General features: G+C 50.4%; 1 protein-coding gene across 1 annotated transcript; it reads right to left on the reverse strand.

The window, feature by feature from the left end:
- Positions 1-234: 234 nt before the first annotated feature.
- LOC143837221 (heat shock cognate 71 kDa protein-like) lies at positions 235-18,079 on the reverse strand. Its single transcript, XM_077336814.1, is given in 10 exon segments — positions 235-605; positions 608-689; positions 3,560-3,792; positions 3,905-4,103; positions 5,572-5,774; positions 8,049-8,604; positions 9,576-9,728; positions 11,135-11,340; positions 12,818-13,027; positions 17,905-18,079. Coding segments are annotated over 9 exon segments (1,938 nt in total). The 5' UTR covers positions 13,023-13,027; positions 17,905-18,079; the 3' UTR covers positions 235-504.

Here is an 18,079-nt window from a genome sequence, read left to right on the forward strand (position 1 = left end):
GATCCTGTGATGCAATGGTCTTATCTTATTGGGAACCTTTTACATAACTTGTAAATGGTTTGGAGTAATGGGAATTGTAGTCCATGGACATCTCGAGAGCCACAGTTTGGCTACCCCTGGTTAGTATGACTTAGTGGGGAAGGGAAGTAGATGCATACAAAAGTGTGTGTGTGTGTGTGTGTTGGGGGCAGAAGTTTATGTGCTTAGGACTACATAACCACACTGGCAGCAAGATAGCAGGATGACAAAATGCAATAATTTATTCACGTGAACACCACCTAAGATGTCTCAGTGTGGCAAGAGATAACGCCCAGCTTGGTCACAGAGCAGGAAAAAAAAAAGAAAGGGAGGGAGGGAGGGATTAAAGAGTGACGGAGTTCAGAGTGGAACCAAGATAACAGGGCAGAAGGAGGCTGTTCAACAGGGGAAGTGGAATCGACGGAAGCCCTGTGACGGCTGGCCTTCCATGCCTCCTGCAAGCAGGGTGTCGGATGCAAGAACGCCTCAATCGACCTCTTCGATGGTGGGGCCTGAGGAGCCACCTCCGCCTCCAGCCCCGCCTGCTCCGGGAAAGCCGCCAGGCATCCCACCAGGCATGCCTCCAGCCCTTGGTACAGCTTGGTGATGATCGGATTGCAGACGTTCTGCAGCTCCTTCTGTTGGTGTTCGTATTCTTCCTTTTCGGCCATCTGCAAGAGAGAAAGGGGGCGGGGGGATGGGTTCAGATCCTTTCAAGGGCCTTGGAGGAAGGTCACAACTCCGTCCCCATCTTTTAAAGCCTGCTCTAGCTCCCACCCAAAGGAGGACCGTGACTCAGCAGTAAGACATGTATTTGGTGTGCCGAAGCTTCCTGGTTCAGACTCCAGTTAACAGGGTAACACGAAAGACTTCCACTAGAGACTGTGGAGCAAGGCCAGATTTTCCTATAGGCTAACTAGGTTTCAGCCTAGGGCCTCAAGATCAAGAGGGGCCCATATTCCACATTTTTTATAAAGGTTAGTACCAATCACAACATGTTTCATTTAACATATTGATATATATATCACAGTAATGATGTATTTTATTATCTCTCATGTAATTTACAAACTTAAAATGGGAGGTGAAAGGGCCATGTAAGTGGAATAGCCTAGGGCCTCTTTTCATTTGAATCCGGCCCTACCATGGAGCAAGGCAATTTCATGAGCTATTCTGACTTAGACTGCAACTTCAAATAGGGTAAACTGCAGAAGACCCCCCCCCCACACCAAACACACATCAGGGAAATCTTTTTGGCGTTGGGAACAATCTTCTTAGAAGGGAGGCAAATTTCTTAGAAGGAAAGTGAATTTCCTCCAGGTCAGATTGCCCTGGGATTCTGGGCTTTTTCTTTTTCTTGGGGGGTTCACCTAGGCATGGAATTGGGGTTATAACAAGTAGCAGAAAGTTGTGAATGTCCTGCATTCTGCAGGGGGTTGGACTAGATGACCCTGGAGATCCCTTCCAACTCTTTGTGATTCTATTTCATTATTTATTGTATTCCTCTACCACCCTGCCCTTGCAGATCAGGGTGGTTTACAAGGAACGTGAAAACTATAAAATACAGTGTAGGTTCCGTGACTATCACAATTAATAACCGTGGTAATAGCACGAACATTGATAACTGAACTATTACAGCAACTGCAACCCTGCAGATTTGGCAGTGCAGGATGCCTCATGGTGTGCTTTGTGGACATATCTGAGGAGGGGATTTGGGGGGCCCAGTAGTTGTTGTCAAATGCCTTTCTAGGTGCAGAAAGCCTTTAGTAAAAAATGTACAAACGCCCACTGTTTTACTGGAGAGATTTCTTAAGTTTATCCGAATAGGAACCCGCAAGTACAGCTTATCATACATGTACACGCAAAATACCGCTTGCAGGTATTAATTCGCTTGGCTCCCCTCCCTCCATTGTAGTTTAAAGACACTGCCACTCTTCCTGCAGATGTGGTCATTGTCCTTCTTACAGGCTACAGTTCCCAGGAATCCTCAGGAAAGGCTGCTTTCATGTCTTAGCCAACCAATCGCTCCAAGAAACAGGGCTTCCACTAACCAGTTAAAAGTTTGGATGGCTTTGCTGCCTCCTAGTGGACCAGCGGGGTAACGTTGCATCAAGTACACCCTGCAAAAGAATCAGAGTCCAGTAGCACCTTTAAGAGCAACAAAGATTTATTCAAGGTGTGAGCTTAGTCTGAGGAAGAGTGCTTGCCCTCGAAAGCTCACACCTTGAATAAATCTTTGTTGGTCTTAAAGGTGCTTCTGGACTCTGATTTTATTGTGCTATTTCAGACCAACATGGCTACCCATTTGAATCTACCCTGCAAAGGCTAAACCAGGGGTAGTCAAACTGCAGCCCTCCAGATGTCCATGGACTACAATTCCCAGGAGCCCCCTGCCAGCATTCGCTGGCAGGGGCTCCTGGAATTGTAGTCCATGGACATCTGGAGGGCTGCAGTTTGACTACCCCTGGGCTAAACCTTGATTCAGAGGTTTCTACATTCAACAGGTCTAGCCTTTCCCAAAGAATTACAGTTCATGGTAGAGGACAGGAAGACCAGATATCTCAGTTTCTTTGCAAACGAAATTCCATAACAAAGAGTCTAAACAGGCATCCCTCCCCTATGGAAACAAGGATCTGTGCCCCCACCCCAGAAGTCAAACAACACCCTCTGAAAGTTGCTTTGATTCTTGCAATTAAGTGAAGGCATTCAAAGCTTTGCTTTCGGCCTGTTTCTATCCAGCCCTCCCTCTGTGGCACCTTGTCGCCTTACTTAAGGGCTGCCAGCCTCCAGGTGGACCCTGGAGATCTCCCCCGAATGGCAGCTGATCCCTGAACGTGAGAGAGGAATTTTCCCTGGGGGAAATGGCTGTTGGAGCATGGATGTTATAGTCTCATGCCCCTGCCAAGGCTTTCTGCCCCCTAAATGTAAAAATCTCTAGAGATCCCCTACCTGTGAGCCGCGGACCACATGTGGTCCATCGACTAATTGGAGGTGAGCCCCGAAGGACGCCTTCTCCCCCCCCCCCCCGGCCCTTTACAACACACTTCGGGTGTCATTGTCTCCCATCACTCCCAGATGGGACTATTTCGTTGCAGAGAAACAAGCTCAGGGTTCCCATTGATTTGTCATTGTCATGAGTTAAAATTTCCATGAAAATAAAATGTTCCTTATGTTCATTGTTGTGGCGTGTCTGTATCTTATTTTGAAGGGATGTTTAAATATTACCATAGCGATAAGAGAGCGTTAGGGCAGTGGTTGAGAGTAGAGGAGTAAACTACCCCCCCCCCCCACCGGGCCTCAGTAAAATTGTCAAGCGTTGAGTGGTCCCCGGTGATAAAAAGGTTGGCGACCACTGCTCTAGATTACCAAAGTTGGAATGAGCAACACTAACGATGGTGTAAAATCTTGGTTAAAATACAGAACTTGTGTGCGGCTATTGTTTCTCCTTAAACGTGGATAAGGAAGAGGCCAAGTCAGGCCTTGCCATAACTGGGCAGTCTAAGCACCATCCGGTCCATCCCGAAATTATCCACCCCAAACTCACCTGGTTCCTGTCAAGCCAGGAAATGACCTCGTTACACTTGTCCAGGATCTTCTGCTTGTCCTCCGGGGACAGCTTGTCCTTGAGCTTCTCATCCTCAGCCGTGCTCTTCATGTTGAAGGCCAGCGACTCCAGGGAGTTTTTGGCCGCGATCTTCTCCCTCTGCACTTCGTCCTCAGCCTTGTACTGCTCCGCCTCCTGGACCATGCGCTCAATCTCCTCTTTGCTGAGGCGGCCTGCGGCAGGGAGGAGCAGCCAATCAGACGCAAGGCATGGGAAGGCGGGGCCGTGCGTGGGCCAGGCGAGGGCCAATGACCGCCTTCCTCTCACCCCCACCGGCACCCTTACCTTTGTCATTGGTGATGGTGATCTTGTTCTCCTTGCCGGTGCTCTTGTCCACCGCAGAAACGTTAAGGATACCATTGGCATCAATGTCAAAGGTCACTTCGATCTGAGGGACGCCCCGAGGAGCGGGTGGGATCCCTGTGAGCTCAAACTTGCCCAGCAAGTTGTTGTCTTTGGTCATCGCACGCTCGCCTTCGTATACCTGGGGGAGAGAAGTGACACCAGCATGTTAGAAGAAGAGCTGGGCTTTTGTAACATGCTTCACATTACTCTGGGAATGTTTTAATTGTTGATATTGTTTTTATTGTTTTATTGTGAGCCCACCTTAGGTTGGCAGCTGCTTGGAGAGGCGGGATATAAATATAAAAATAAATAAATGCCCAAAGTAGTCGCAAAGCAGCTTACAATCCCCTTCCCTTTCCTCTCCCCGCAACAGACACCCTGGGAGGCTGGTGGGGCTGACACGAGTTGTGAGAGAACTGGGACTGTCCCAAGGTCACCCAGCTGGCTGCATGTAGAGGAGTGGGGAATGAAGCCCCATTCTCCAGATTAGAGGCGGCTACTCTTAACCCATACACCAAGCTGCCTCTTAGAGAACAAACTTTTGTGCCACGGGCACCCTGCAACAAAACCAGCCAGAGAATTTTCTTGTACATCTCAGGGCTGCCCATTTTTTTTTCTGAAAAAGAAACCAGTCCAGTTAGAGTTGGTACAAAAGCCTGTTCTCAGTCTAGTATTTTCCCCCTCTGATTCTGGTTGTCGGCTGGGGCACAGAAAAATTCAGAACCAGAACAAGGGATGTGAAATGAAGAAAGTCACCAGACAGGCTGCAATCCCTGGAGCTCTCCAGGGGCTAATCCCAAGCTGAAGTGGCTCATTTTCTTCTCTTTTTAAAATATTGTTATTATTATTATTAGAAATTTATTTCCCGCCATTCCCGGCTGGGCCAGCTTGTGGTGAGTTATAAGATAAAAAGTTAAAAAGACAATAATCCCCTTAAAAACCCCACAAAAATTCCAAACAGTTCGCAAATACAAAAGGGGGAAAGAAGGCAAAGTGAGAAATATTTCAGCCCTCTGTGTATGGTTAACAACACGCATTGCAGGGGATCTAGCATGACCTTGGGTGACCTTGGGTACAAGTGGTTTACGGTGCTGCCAAAGCCTTTTTGGGAAGCAGGAAAGAAATGGCTGTTTGAATACTGTGATGCAGCAGCGTTTTCCTCCAACTTAGTTAGCAAAGACATACACCAAGGAGTAAGCAACCACTGCTGATATTACAGCGCCTTACATTCAGATTACCTACACATGTGGTACAAATGATACACTTTAATAAAAAGAGAATTGTGATGAATTTCTACTCCGCTTTTCTCCTTAACAGAATATAAAGGCCAGAGGTTTAATCGAAGGTCTCCCCAGCTCTCTGGGCTGCATAACAAGGCCCTTTGGCTTGGTTGCTGGAGCAAGGTTCTTCCTACAGGCTTTGACTCAAGTTCCGGCTGAGACCACGGTGAGAACTAGCAGAGCATCTCATGCACGTTCAGGGTTCAGATCCCACGGATCAATCGTGCCAATGCATCACTGGGCACAGAGCCCACTCTTCACGCAAGATGCCTTTTGGATCAGTCCCCGAGCCCGGGGATCTAAACCACCACCTGCAAGTTCCGTTACCTGGATGAGCACCCCTGGCTGGTTATCCGAATAGGTAGTGAAGGTCTGTGTCTGCTTGGTGGGAATGGTGGTGTTGCGCTTGATCAGGGCTGTCATCACCCCACCGGCCGTCTCGATGCCCAGGGAGAGGGGCGTCACGTCCAGCAGGAGGAGGTCCTGCACGTTCTCGGACTTATCCCCACACAAGATGGCGGCCTGGACAGCTGGAGGGAAAAGGTCAGGGTGGGAGGGGTGAGTCGGGGACGTCTTCCCAAAAACTCCATCTGGGTTGCCTGTCCTGAGCAGGAACTGCTTGCATTTGCTCAGAGAGGGAAAGGGACAAGGGGGGGAAAGCTGGTTCTTCTAGTGCAGGGGTAGTCAAAACTGCGGCCCTCCAGATGTCCATGGACTACAATTCCCAGGAGCCCCTGCCAGCATTCGCTGGCAGGGGCTCCTGGGAATTGTAGTCCATGGACATCTGGAGGGCCGCAGTTTGACTACCCCTGTTCTAGTGGTTTAAAACTAGCCTCGGACTATTCAGAAGAGCTGGGATCTTTATACCCCGCTTTTCACTACCCAAAGGAGTTTCCCAAGTGGCTTACAAACACCTTTCCCTTCCGCATCCCTCCAGACACCCTGTGAGGTTGGTGGGGCTGTGAGAGCTCTGAGAGAACAGCTCTAAGAGAACTGTGACTGGCTCCAGATACCAACAAGAACAGGCTTTAATGAGGGGGGTGATTGGCTACTCAGGGGGATTGTTAGTGCCAAAAAAAGAAAAAACCTTTCGGTAATCCATACGGACTGTATGAAAAACGGTGTCGCCTGCTGATGAAGAGTGTACTGGGATCAGATTGGGCTCCGGGGGAATGCCCCTGGTCCACATGTCAAAAACTCTGGCTTGACCCCTCCCACCTTGGTTCTACATGCCTCCAACCAGAGGTTTTTTCCCAGCTCGACACTATGACATAAAAGAGCCACGGTGAGCTATGACTTACAACAGGAGGCTTCCGCCCACTCCTCTAGATTAGCGATCCCCAACCTGTGGGCTGCGGACCACATGTGGTCCTTCAACTAATTTGGAGGTGGGCCCCGAAGGACGTCTTCTCCCCCCCCCCCCCGGCCCTTTACAACACACTTCATTGTTGTGGCGTGTCTGTATCTTATTTTGAAGGGATGTTTAAACATTACCATAGCGACCAGAGAGCGTTAGGGCAGTGGTTGAGAGTAGAGGAGTAAACTATCCCCCCCCCCACACCAGGCCTCAGTAAAAGGCGTTGAGTGGTCTCTGGTGATAAAAAGGTTGGGGACCACTGCTCTAGATTACAGTTTATGCTAGATCCTCTCAAGCTGCATTTGCTTCTGGTAAATAACTCTGCACATTTCAAAAACACCCAACCCGCCCAAGTATTGGAACATGCAAGATCTGCAGTGTGCATAACTGAGCAGAATATAAAGGGTATCCTTCAGAGGACATCAGAGGAGACTTCTATTTAGCATAGATAGGAAAGGAACTTCCGGATGATTTCTGCATTATCTCCTCCCTGCTTATTGAGTGTCCTTCCTCCCTGCTTGCTCTCCAGAACAGCAGTTGAACAAAACAATTAGGGTATCTCTCTCGCTCTCTTTCTACACAAAGTTGTTCCTCTTTATTCTTCAGGCACCTTTATTCTTCCTCACTTTTCACTACCTGAAGGAGTCCCAAAGCAGCATAGAAACCCATTTCTCTTCCTCTCCCCACAACAGACACCCTGGGAGGGAGGTAGGGCTGAGAGTTCTGAGAGAACTGCTCTGCAAAAACAGCCCTAAGAGAACGGAGACTGGCCCAAGATCAATCAGCTGGCTACATGTGCAGGATGAATGGGGAATCAAACCTGGTTTTTCAGGTTAGAAGCCACCAGTCTTAAATGCGACACCATGTTGGCTCTTTTGGAAGAGAACCATTTGGCTTCATCTATGAGCTGCTACCTGAGCCTGAAAAGGACCTTGTTGCTTCTGGAGCCTCTCTTTCTGAAGGACCTTTCAAGATACTCAGTCTAGTGGCATGCTTCTCATTCCCTCCTGGCTCCAAGTCCTATGCTCAGGGGTAAAGAGCCAGCTTGGTGTAGTAGTTAGGAGTCAGGACTTCTAATCTGGTGAGTCGGGTTTGAATCCGCGCTCCCCCACATGCAGCCAGCTGGGTGACCTTAGGCTCACCACGGCTCTGATAGAGCTGCTCTGACTGAGAAGAGTAATATCAGGGCTCTCTCAGCCTCATCTACCTCACAGGGGGCCCATTGTGGGGAGAGGAAAGAGACTCCTACGGGTAAAGAGAAGCGGCATATAAGAACCAATTCTCTTCTTCTTCCTCAGTAATATCAGGGCTCTCTCAGCCTCACCTCCCTCACAGGGGGTCTGTTGTGAGGAGAGGAAAGGGAAGGCTAATGTAAGCCACTTAGAGACTCCTTTGGGTAGAGAAAAGTGGCATATAAGACCCAACTCTTTTTCTTCTGCTGCTTTACCTGCCCCGTAGGCCACCGCTTCATCGGGGTTGATGCTCTTGTTCAGCTCCCGGCCATTGAAGAAGTCTTGCAGCAGCTTCTGGATCTTGGGGATGCGGGTTGACCCGCCGACCAGCACAATGTCATGCACCTGGGACTTGTCTAGCTTGGCGTCGCGGAGGGCCTTCTCCACAGGCTCCAAGGTGCCCCGGAAGAGGTCAGCGTTGAGCTCCTCAAAGCGGGCCCGGGTGATGGAGGTGTAGAAGTCAATGCCCTCATAGAGGGAGTCGATCTCGATGGAGGCCTGGGTGGAGGAACTGAGGGTGCGCTTGGCCCGCTCGCAGGCTGTGCGCAGACGCCGGACCGCCCGCTTGTTGTCCGTGATGTCCTTCTTGTGTTTGCGCTTGAACTCGGCCACAAAGTGGTTCACCATGCGGTTGTCGAAGTCCTCACCGCCCAGGTGGGTGTCCCCGGCGGTCGACTTCACCTCAAAGATCCCGTCTTCGATGGTGAGGATGGAGACATCGAAAGTGCCACCACCCAGGTCAAAGATGAGGACGTTGCGTTCGCCACCAACCTAGAAAGAAGGGCATGAATCCAGCACAGTTAGGATGGTACTATAATTGGGATGAACTGGGCTTCAAAGGTCTGTGCCTTGAAGTTTCTTCCTTACTGTCAGTGTGTAGAAGTTTGAAGAGCAAATGAGACATAGATAGTTCCCTGCCTCCTAAAGGCATGCAATCTACAACAGAGGTTCTTCGGAGCCCTTTTGACACAGCAATATGGTCGCAGGCCCAAAATGGCTGCCAAAGGAGGTGAAGCCAGCCCCAAAATGGCTGCTGCAGTATACCTTCAGTCACACAGTGAACATGCTTGAGGTGTGGGAACAGCTGCCATCGCCCAGGCAGAGCTTCCAAAAATCTGTGCAGTCTAAAGTCCAGGAGCCAATCAGGAGGTTGGCTGGGCAAGAACCCCAACAGGCCCTGCCTACACACTAAACACACTAAACAGAACGGCATCAATCTAGGACCCTTGATCTTGCCTTTTGCAACGTTTTGACTGCTGAGAAACCCCCTGAAACATTCTTCAGGCTTCAAGAAACCCCAGAAGTGGCACGATCGTGCAGAATAGGGTTGGGAAGCATAGCTGTGGACATGCCCATTCGAGGCCCCTCCCTTTCCTACCCCCTCCAGGCCCATCATTGGACATTTTAGGGAGAGGGGAACAGGTCAACGTGGCCATAAATGGTCACGTTGACCTGTTCCCCTCTCCCTAAAATGTCCAATGATGGGCCTGGAGGGGCCATATCACCCGATAATGTTTAACAATTTTTAAAGCATTAAAAATTAATTAACTCCCACTCATTTGGGAAACCCTTCCAGAACCAGCAGAAAAACCCCTGTGTTTCACAAAACCCTGATCTAGAAGCTACAGAGGTCACCATACCCCATTTGGCATGAAATTAGGCCCTTGGGAAACAAGAAATTCACACCAGGTCCCACCATTTTCACCTTCCGAGGGTCACCCCGCCCTGCCCTTCCTCCTCACCTTTTTATCCAGCCCGTAGGCAATGGCCGCGGCCGTAGGTTCGTTGATGATGCGAAGCACGTTGAGGCCCGCAATGGTGCCGGCGTCCTTGGTGGCCTGCCGCTGAGAATCGTTGAAGTAGGCCGGGACCGTGATGACGGCATTCGTGATACTCTGGAAGGTGCGGGGAAGAGAGGAAGTTCGCATGAATCAAGGCTGCCTTGCTTCGTGTTTTGAGGGACCCCTCTCTTTAAGAATACCCATGGCTACTTGGTATGACATCCCTACGATGGCTGGTTCTTCAAAATCCATCACCCTGGCCCTTGTAGGCTAGTCTCTCAAAGGCAATTGTTTCAATGCCCCAGGACCAGCCAGTCTCTTCTAGCTGCACTTTTAAAATTAAGCCATGGATTCCCAGCCAGGAGTCCACGGAAGCGTAAAAGTGGGTTCGTGACATTTCCGCACCTGTCTTAATGGACTCAGCCACAAGCTAGGAAAATGGCCGCTTCCATTGTTCCCCCTCCAGAACATGAGTGAATTCTCTCGTGGTTTGAGCCCACATGCCTCCTCCTGCCTACCTCCTCTCACCCCCCCCCCCCCAGCCAAACCCCCAGTCTCAAGACTGCCTATTAATGCAGGTGAGGATGTCACTTCTGGGGCTCCTCAGAGCCTGAAGCATTCTTTCAGGGACTCCTTCATGGTCAAAGGGTTGACAAGGGCTGCATTAAGCTTTTAACCCAAGTCCCCCAAGGCCCTTGTTCCACTACCCCAGTCTCTTTTCCACCCATTCCTGCTAAGATTCAGGACAGAGATCAAGTCAGTTTTGCTTACGTTTCACTTGTTTATTTATCAATTTACATGCCCTTCCGGAACACGCTGTCTTGGGAGGTTTTATGCAATTTGGGTAGCGCAACAAAAACTAATAAAATTTCCATGGGGATAAAACCAATTCAAAAAATGATTTAAATCAAGGGTAGAATGTGCTGATGGCATCAATCGTAATGACTGGGGAAGACAGTAATTTCAGCTGGCACGATGCTAAGTGGTCGGAGGAGATGGGAAAGGGCGGGAGGGAGGCCCATGATTTAGATGGAGGGGTTATCCAGATGACTTCAACCAGCAGCCCAGCAGCTCTGTCTTGCAGGCCCTATGGAACTCTGCAAGTTCAGACAGGGCCCTGATCTCCCTTGGGAACTCATTCCATTAGCCAGGACTGAAAAGGCCCTGGCTTTGGCCAGACATATTTCCTTAGGGCCAAGGATCCATAGCTGACCCTAAAGCACAGGATAAGTGGGTGAGGCTTCTTTAAAAAAACATCTTTTACAATGCATAGCTGTGGTCCAAATGGGTAGCTGTGTTGGTCTGAAGTAGCACAACAAAATCAGAGTCCAGTAGCACCTTTAAGACCAACCAAGATTTATTCAAGGCGTGAGCTTTCGAGTGAGGAAGAGTGCTTGCACTCGAAAGCTCACGCCTTGAATAAATCTTTGTTGGTCTTAAAGGTGCTACTGGACTCTGGTTTTGTGATGCGTAGCTGTGTCAGGTGTAAGTAGCCCAAGCAGAGTCCTTTTGCTACCCACCTTCCCCAGGTAGGCCTCGGCGATTTCCTTCATCTTGGTGAGAACCATAGAGGAGATCTCTTCCGCGTAGAAGGTCTTGGTCTCGCCTTTGTACTCCACTTGCACTTTGGGCCGGCCCCCGTCGTTGATCACCTGGAAAGGCCAGTGCTTCATGTCGGAGTGGACCACGGGGTCATCGAAGCGGCGGCCAATCAGGCGCTTGGCATCTAGGAAGAGGAGATGGGGGAAAGGAGTCAGGGAGAGGAGAGGCCAACAGAAACCACAAAGAGGCAGTGAAGGGGCAGCGTAGCACGGTTGTTGAGATCAGAATTCTAATCCTGCATGCTGTGTGGTTCACTGGGTCTGTCACCCTCTCAGCATAGCCAAGCTCCCAGGGGTGGCGTGAGGATAAAAACAAGGAAGGGACAGCTACGTTCACCATGCCAGATATTGTGGGTAGGGCCAATCCAAGAAAAACTGTCCCCACGCTAGATATCCAGGAACTAGGGGTCATTCAGCACTAAGTTTATAGCAGTCACCAACAACATTGGTGTAGGACACATGTTTCAAAGGGGGAGAAGGGAGGAGAACTCAGACACACAGATCTTGGAAGGATACTGGGGACCACGCACAGGAAATCCGCACCTAGAGCCCACAATGGATAATTTTAAATATCCATTTAAGCAGCTAGTGGGAAAGACTCCCCCCCCCCCCCCAAGATAGTCCTCCTCCCCAGGTCATTCAGACTTCTGTTAGCCCTGAGAGGGGGCAAGGCCTTTCTTTTCCCTACAGGGGGCTCAAAGCAGCTGCAGATGGGGGCAATTTTGACCACGGAAGTGGCTAGAAGAGACATATATTCAAAATAAAATCTTACAGGGCCCCATTTATGGTATCCACCCCTCCTCTGTTTTCTGAGGATAGATGGCACAGCGGTCAAACTCCGACCAGACTCTCAGCTTCAATGCAATTTGGAAACGTCATTCAGAATTTGCTCCTTGGCCCAGGCACAGAATCAGCTGTGGTCCCACACGGAGGACTTCCCATCTCCGTCACAAAATCGCTTTCTCAGAAGACGCCAGGGTTTGACCCCAGATCGTCTACAAGCAAGGCAGAAGCGCCACCACTGAGCCATTGGACTTTCCTCCCATGGTAATAAGGAAGAAAGCCCAGGGAGAGTACTAGTTCAGAGCCTGACCAATGGACATCTATAGCAGGGGTAGTCAACCTGTGGTCCTCCAGATGTTCATGAACCACAATTCCCATGAGCCCCTGCCAGCAAATGCTGGCAGGGGCTCATGGGAATTGTAGTTCATGAACATCTGGAGGACCACAGGTTGACTACCCCTGATCTATAGTACATTCTCATAGCTTCGTCCGGAATTTATCGACAATTCTGCTCTGATGATCAGAGCAACCTTTGAAGATCTTAGACACTCATTATACTAAGAGGGACACGATCCTCAGAGTCTGTAGCACACTACTGATTTCTGGGGAGGAGGACATTCCTAAAGAACCTCAGAAAGCAAGAGAGTTTCACAGAAGTTGGTAAACTAATGTTGTGTGATGGTTATGGCATGAGTGCCATTCTCAACAGTTACATGTTTCTAAATCCAGTGAGGTCAAACTCCTGAAGTGGGAGTAGGCCTGCCTCTTTCACCAGAGGATGTCCCCCACTGACGAGGTAATGGATCCCTGGGTCTTTACCAAAAACTGTGTTGGTGGGATTCATGGCCACTTGGTTCTTGGCAGCGTCCCCAATGAGGCGCTCTGTGTCCGTGAAGGCGACATAGCTGGGGGTGGTGCGGTTGCCCTGGTCGTTGGCGATGATCTCCACTTTGCCATGCTGGAAGACGCCCACGCAGGAGTAGGTGGTCCCCAGATCAATGCCAACGGCTGGACCCTTGGACATTTTGGCTGGAAAAGGAGACAAGGAACAGTCAGACAAGACCCTCGTACGTGGTAGTTACCCAATGCCACCCCCAGCCGTGAGACAGAAGACAGCTTATCACCCCCTCTGTATTTCCAAACTAGACATTTAGAACAAATTTCACTTACATGCCACCTGCCTTCCCTAATGGAGACGCAAGGCAGCTTACAAGATTGCTTACATTCACAACAACCCTGTGAGGTAGATAAGGATGAGAGCACATGACAGGTTGAAGTTTCCCCAGCAAACTTCCTTGGAAAAGCAGGGATTCACCTCTGCCGGATCGCAGTCTCTAGCCACCAAACTATACTGCCCCGATCTAAACTTACAGAGGTTTTGAAGTTCGCTGATTTTGAAAGCCTTGTTTTTTTCTGAAAGAATACTAAAGACCAAGAGTCAGCTTGATGGACTGGTTAAGAACAACAGCTTCTAATTTGGCGAGCTGGGTTTGATTCCCTGCTCCTCCACATGCAGCCATTTGGGTGACCCTGGGCTGGTCACAGCCCTTATAGTGCTGTTCTCACAGAGTGGGCCTGTCAGAGCTCTCTCAGACTACCTACCTCACAGGGGGCCTGTTGTGGGGAGAGAAAGGAACGGTGATTGCAAGCTGCTTTAAGACTCCTTCTGGTAGTGAAAAGCAACTTTCCTTCTTCGAAAAATCTAATTTCTACCTCTCCAGAACCACCCAAAGAATAGTCCAGAATGCATTCTCTTTCACAGCAAGGCGGCCACTGTTTGGTTGCAGCTTGATGTCACTCTCCTCCAACAGTGTTTTCCTGATGTAACCTGATTGTATCACACTGTTTACTGTATATGGTATGCTGTTCTATATTACACATTAAAAAACAAAAATAAACCCGTATTTCGCCTCCGGAAAGACAGATGGTTAATGAAGTAAATCCCAAACTGCTGCAGCACTTAGGCAAAGAGATAAAAACGATTTGCTGCTGTCTCAAAAGCTTCGACCACAAAGGATAACAGCACCTATTACGTCTCTGAAAGTCCCTTTTAAACTTTAATGTCTGAGATAGCATCAGAGAAGTTTGCCTGGCCTCGACCAGGGCCAGGGCATTTTCAATCCTGGCCCCTACCTGGTGGAATGAGCTCCCGGAAGAGCTATGGGCCCTGTGGGAGCTTCCAGCGTTCTGCAGGGCCTGTAAGATGGAGCTCTTCCTCCAGGTTTATGGTTGAGGCCAGTACAAGGAGAAGATTGCTTGGGCCCTCCCCTAAGGAAGATACATCACCAGATTGGCCCATCGTGGTGGTGGCCAGCTGATCCCTTCCCTGATGCTCCCTTGGGTAGAATGATCCGTTCCCTGATGCCCCCTTGGGTAGACGTACCGCTATGGGAGTGGGCTCTATTTCTTACTGCCATGGTGTATTATGAGTGTGGATTTTAATGGGTTTTAATTGGGGTTTTATTCTGCAACCTGTGACGGGCCAGCTTGCTGGGAGTGGCGGGAAATAACTCTAAAAATAAATAAATGAATAAATAAATAAAACCATCCCCATGTATTTACATGCCAAATGCCCCCTACTGGAAGGCGCTGGGATGGCACCTTCAGTGCTCTGCAAGAATTCCACTTGCTAGGCTGACCCAACAGCCAAAAGGACCGGATAAAGACTAGCTGGCTTCCCTCTGCTGATCCTAGAGGCACCTGCAAGACTAATGGTCACTGCAGCAAGAGCTTCCCGGGAGTCAGTGCTCACTTCTTCAGATGTTGGTAGGAGGAAATCATTGTCTATATTTTTGTAGGGAAAACTGCAGAACAAGAGACGAGGTCTGAGAAGCACTGGGGGGGGGGGGGCAAAGGAGAGGCAGTGGTGTGCGTCCCGGGGTAAATCTTTCAAGGGTTTTAGCTACCTAAAACCCTTCAGCTCAAGAGCAGGGATGTCACGGTGTCTGGGGAAAGACATGAAATGAAGCGGACTTCAGTCTGAGAATGATCAAACCCACTTGAATCTAACTTCTGCAGACTGTTCACTGTCAGAGTCACAATTTAGGATCTCCAGCATGGCACGTGTAGGGATCAGACTAGGATCTGGGAGACCCAGGTTCAAATCCCCTCCACCCCTTATAGATTTGTTGAGAAAATAAAAAAGCAAGAGGGAGAAAAACGGGGGTATAAAAAGTCACCCGTCTTCTTGTGCAAGATGGCATGGCCGACTAAGCGTTCCAGTGGCTGTGCGCCAGGAAAATGGGAGAATCTCAAATAGCCCATTTAAGACTTCAAGACCCGCCTCACTCTAGAAATAGGGTAATCTTTGCATAATCCTCTCTGTCAGATCAGCATGACAGACCACACATGCTTACACCACCTCTGTGGAGAAATGAAGACAGACAGACGTAATCCTAATAGGTTTAGAGAAAATATTCCTCACACCCAATTGCCACAACGCGATGCACAGCCAGCTCCTCAATTAAAAGCACTTTGCGCTTTGTATGGCACATTAAAAACAGAAAGGGCACACCATCCCACAACTGTGCCCAGGGGAACATGGAAAGGATGGGCAGCAATCGACCACAGCTCAGGAGAAGAGAGCCCTGGAATATCTAAGATCACAGCCCTATCTGCAGAAGGAAAGCTACAAGTCCTAATTCACCTATCTCCACAATGCATGAACTTGGCAATCGCAGTGAGCTCTGTGCATGCTCAGAGACTCTTCTTGAGCCAGCAAGGCACTGAAAAAAGTCCCGAGCTCTGCTGGATAAGCTCAGGGGAAATTAAAGACCTGGAAGCTAAACCACCATACAAGGGGGGTGGGGGAGATTGTTGCACGATAGCCTCTACCAGAGCTGCCTTTTATATGAGCTAGCATTTATCTTAAAGAACAGCGTCCTCCCGCCCCTGTGCATCAAATGGGAGGGGGTCTGAGCATGCATTCAAATCAAGCCCTGGAGCGAGCACATGTGTTTTTTTCTGCAAAAAGCTGGCAGATCTCTGTATGCTGCGCTTCAGGGAGGGCACGTGAGGGAAGTCCCTGGCACAGAGTCTCCAGTCTGAAGGGCACAGCTGTTGCCCCTGATAAGAGTCTGCCAGCCCCACTGCCTGGATTTGCCCAAGTTGGGAGCCGCCACCCAGCAAGGGGGCGGAGACAGCCTCTTGTGGGTGGCGACCCTTTCAGAGCAGTCAGATGGCGTGCATCCTCCCCAACCCACACCGAATTTTCTAGAACTTCTGCAGACGGATTAGGAGATTGCAGCCAGGGGATCCAAACGCTGCAGCAGGCAGGCCAACAGATGCACCCCCTCCCTGCATTCATCCAGGCTCTCCAATGTCCGCAGGGCTGACCCCCCCCCCCAACGGACCAAAGCCTCACTGCCTGCCCAAATCTAAAAAGAGGCATTCTGCACCCCTCTGCTCTCCCTTACGTTCTAGCACCCCTGGTGGCAACAGGGAAATGGCAGAAGTCCCTCTTTGCTCCAGAACTTTCTAGAATGCAAGAGTTCATCTCTCGGATATGTGACAGGGGTGGGCTGCCTCTGAACATAGTGTTCCCACGCTTACCAACTTATATCAGACAACGTAAAAAAGGAGGCTGTTTTGGTCCTTGCAGCTATCTGGAAGGTTCCAATGCTCAGCCCCAGAAAAGAGTTTCGAAATTACTGTCTTTCTTAGGGGTGGGGAGGACAGCTAAACAAAACCCACCCCTTATTTTTGAGCGCTGTTTTAAGGCCGAAATAAAGGATTCCCCCTTCATAATGCTGTTAGAAAGAGATTTGGGTCCTTCCCCCCCCCTTCTGAACATTAGGGGGCGGGGGAACTGAATATTAGCCACTATTTCGGTCCAGAGAATCAAACTCTGCTACCCCCAACCAATCCTAAGGGGGGGGGGAGGACATCCAACTAGACAGCCCCCGCTTGAATGAAACAGAACTGGATCACTCCCCCAGAAAAGCTTGATCCAAGCACTGCAAGGGATCCTTCCATCCCTTTGAACTATACTACCCCCCCCCCCAATTGCTAACTTTTTATCCAGATATAAGCAACAGCTCGAGGGCAGAGATTGGGCCATTCATGCACAGCAAAGCGCTCTGGAAAGCACAAGAGCCGAGAGGGGTTGCGGTCAGTTGGCCACCCTGCCTGGACGCGCCTCCCTTTGGCATCCCGACTGACAGTCGGGCGAGAGTGGAAAGGAGTCTCCGCTCTCCGCGGGACTCGTCGATCTGCCGGCGACTGGGTGCTCGGGGCCAGCTTCCCCTCCTTGGGGCGGCGTGGAGGAAAGCAGGCAGGGACCTAGAAGCAAAGCAAGCCCCGCCAACGCACGCTCGCCCTGCGCAGCCCACTTGCTTTGGATCGGACTGCGCGTTTTGAGAAGGCGCTCCTAGTATTCCAGAACACAGGGCACTGCCCACCCCCTTCCGCGCAATTTATTGCCACCAGAGCAGCCGCGGCAGTCCTTCCGTCGAAACGGTGGCTTGTTTGCCAAGGCAAGAGGTCCCGGGACTGAAATTCACCCGGTAAAGCTTCGGAGGGGCGAATAGCGCCCCGTTCCAAGTGCCGCTTGTCAAAAGCCCTCTGCAGTGTGCTCAGAGACACTCTCGGCGAGTCGCAGTCCCGTCCAGAGCCCTTCGGCGTTGCAAAGTGGGTTTAAGCGCAATTTACTCGCCCCTCTCCCCATTCACAGCCCCATTCACGGTTCCAGGCGCCAAACAAAATCCGAACTGCCGACATCAGCATAAACACTGAACCCAGGGGGATCGACACCCGCGCCGTTCCTCCTCCTGATCCGGAGCCAGCCTCTCCCCGTCTAAACGCCAAAACAGCAGGGTCTGCAAAGAACGACGCCACGACAGGAGCGACTCCCGGATTCAGATTGCCTGTCTTGATTTTCCTTCTCCGCCCGCCGCCGCGCACCGTACCTCTTTCGCTTGGCAATCGCCTCTTTCTCTATGTTGCGCTGCGCCAAAGGAAAAGCCCGCGTCTTCCCCGCGCTTGAAAGCCGCTCGTCTGAACCGTGCACGCGTGTTCCCCAAACCTGCTGCTCGCTCGCGCCTCTCCCGGGTTTTTATAAACTACCCGCCCCGCCCCTTCTGG

Source organism: Paroedura picta, chromosome 5 (genome assembly GCF_049243985.1).
Source record: "Paroedura picta isolate Pp20150507F chromosome 5, Ppicta_v3.0, whole genome shotgun sequence".
Classification (NCBI taxonomy): Eukaryota; Metazoa; Chordata; class Lepidosauria; order Squamata; family Gekkonidae; genus Paroedura; species Paroedura picta.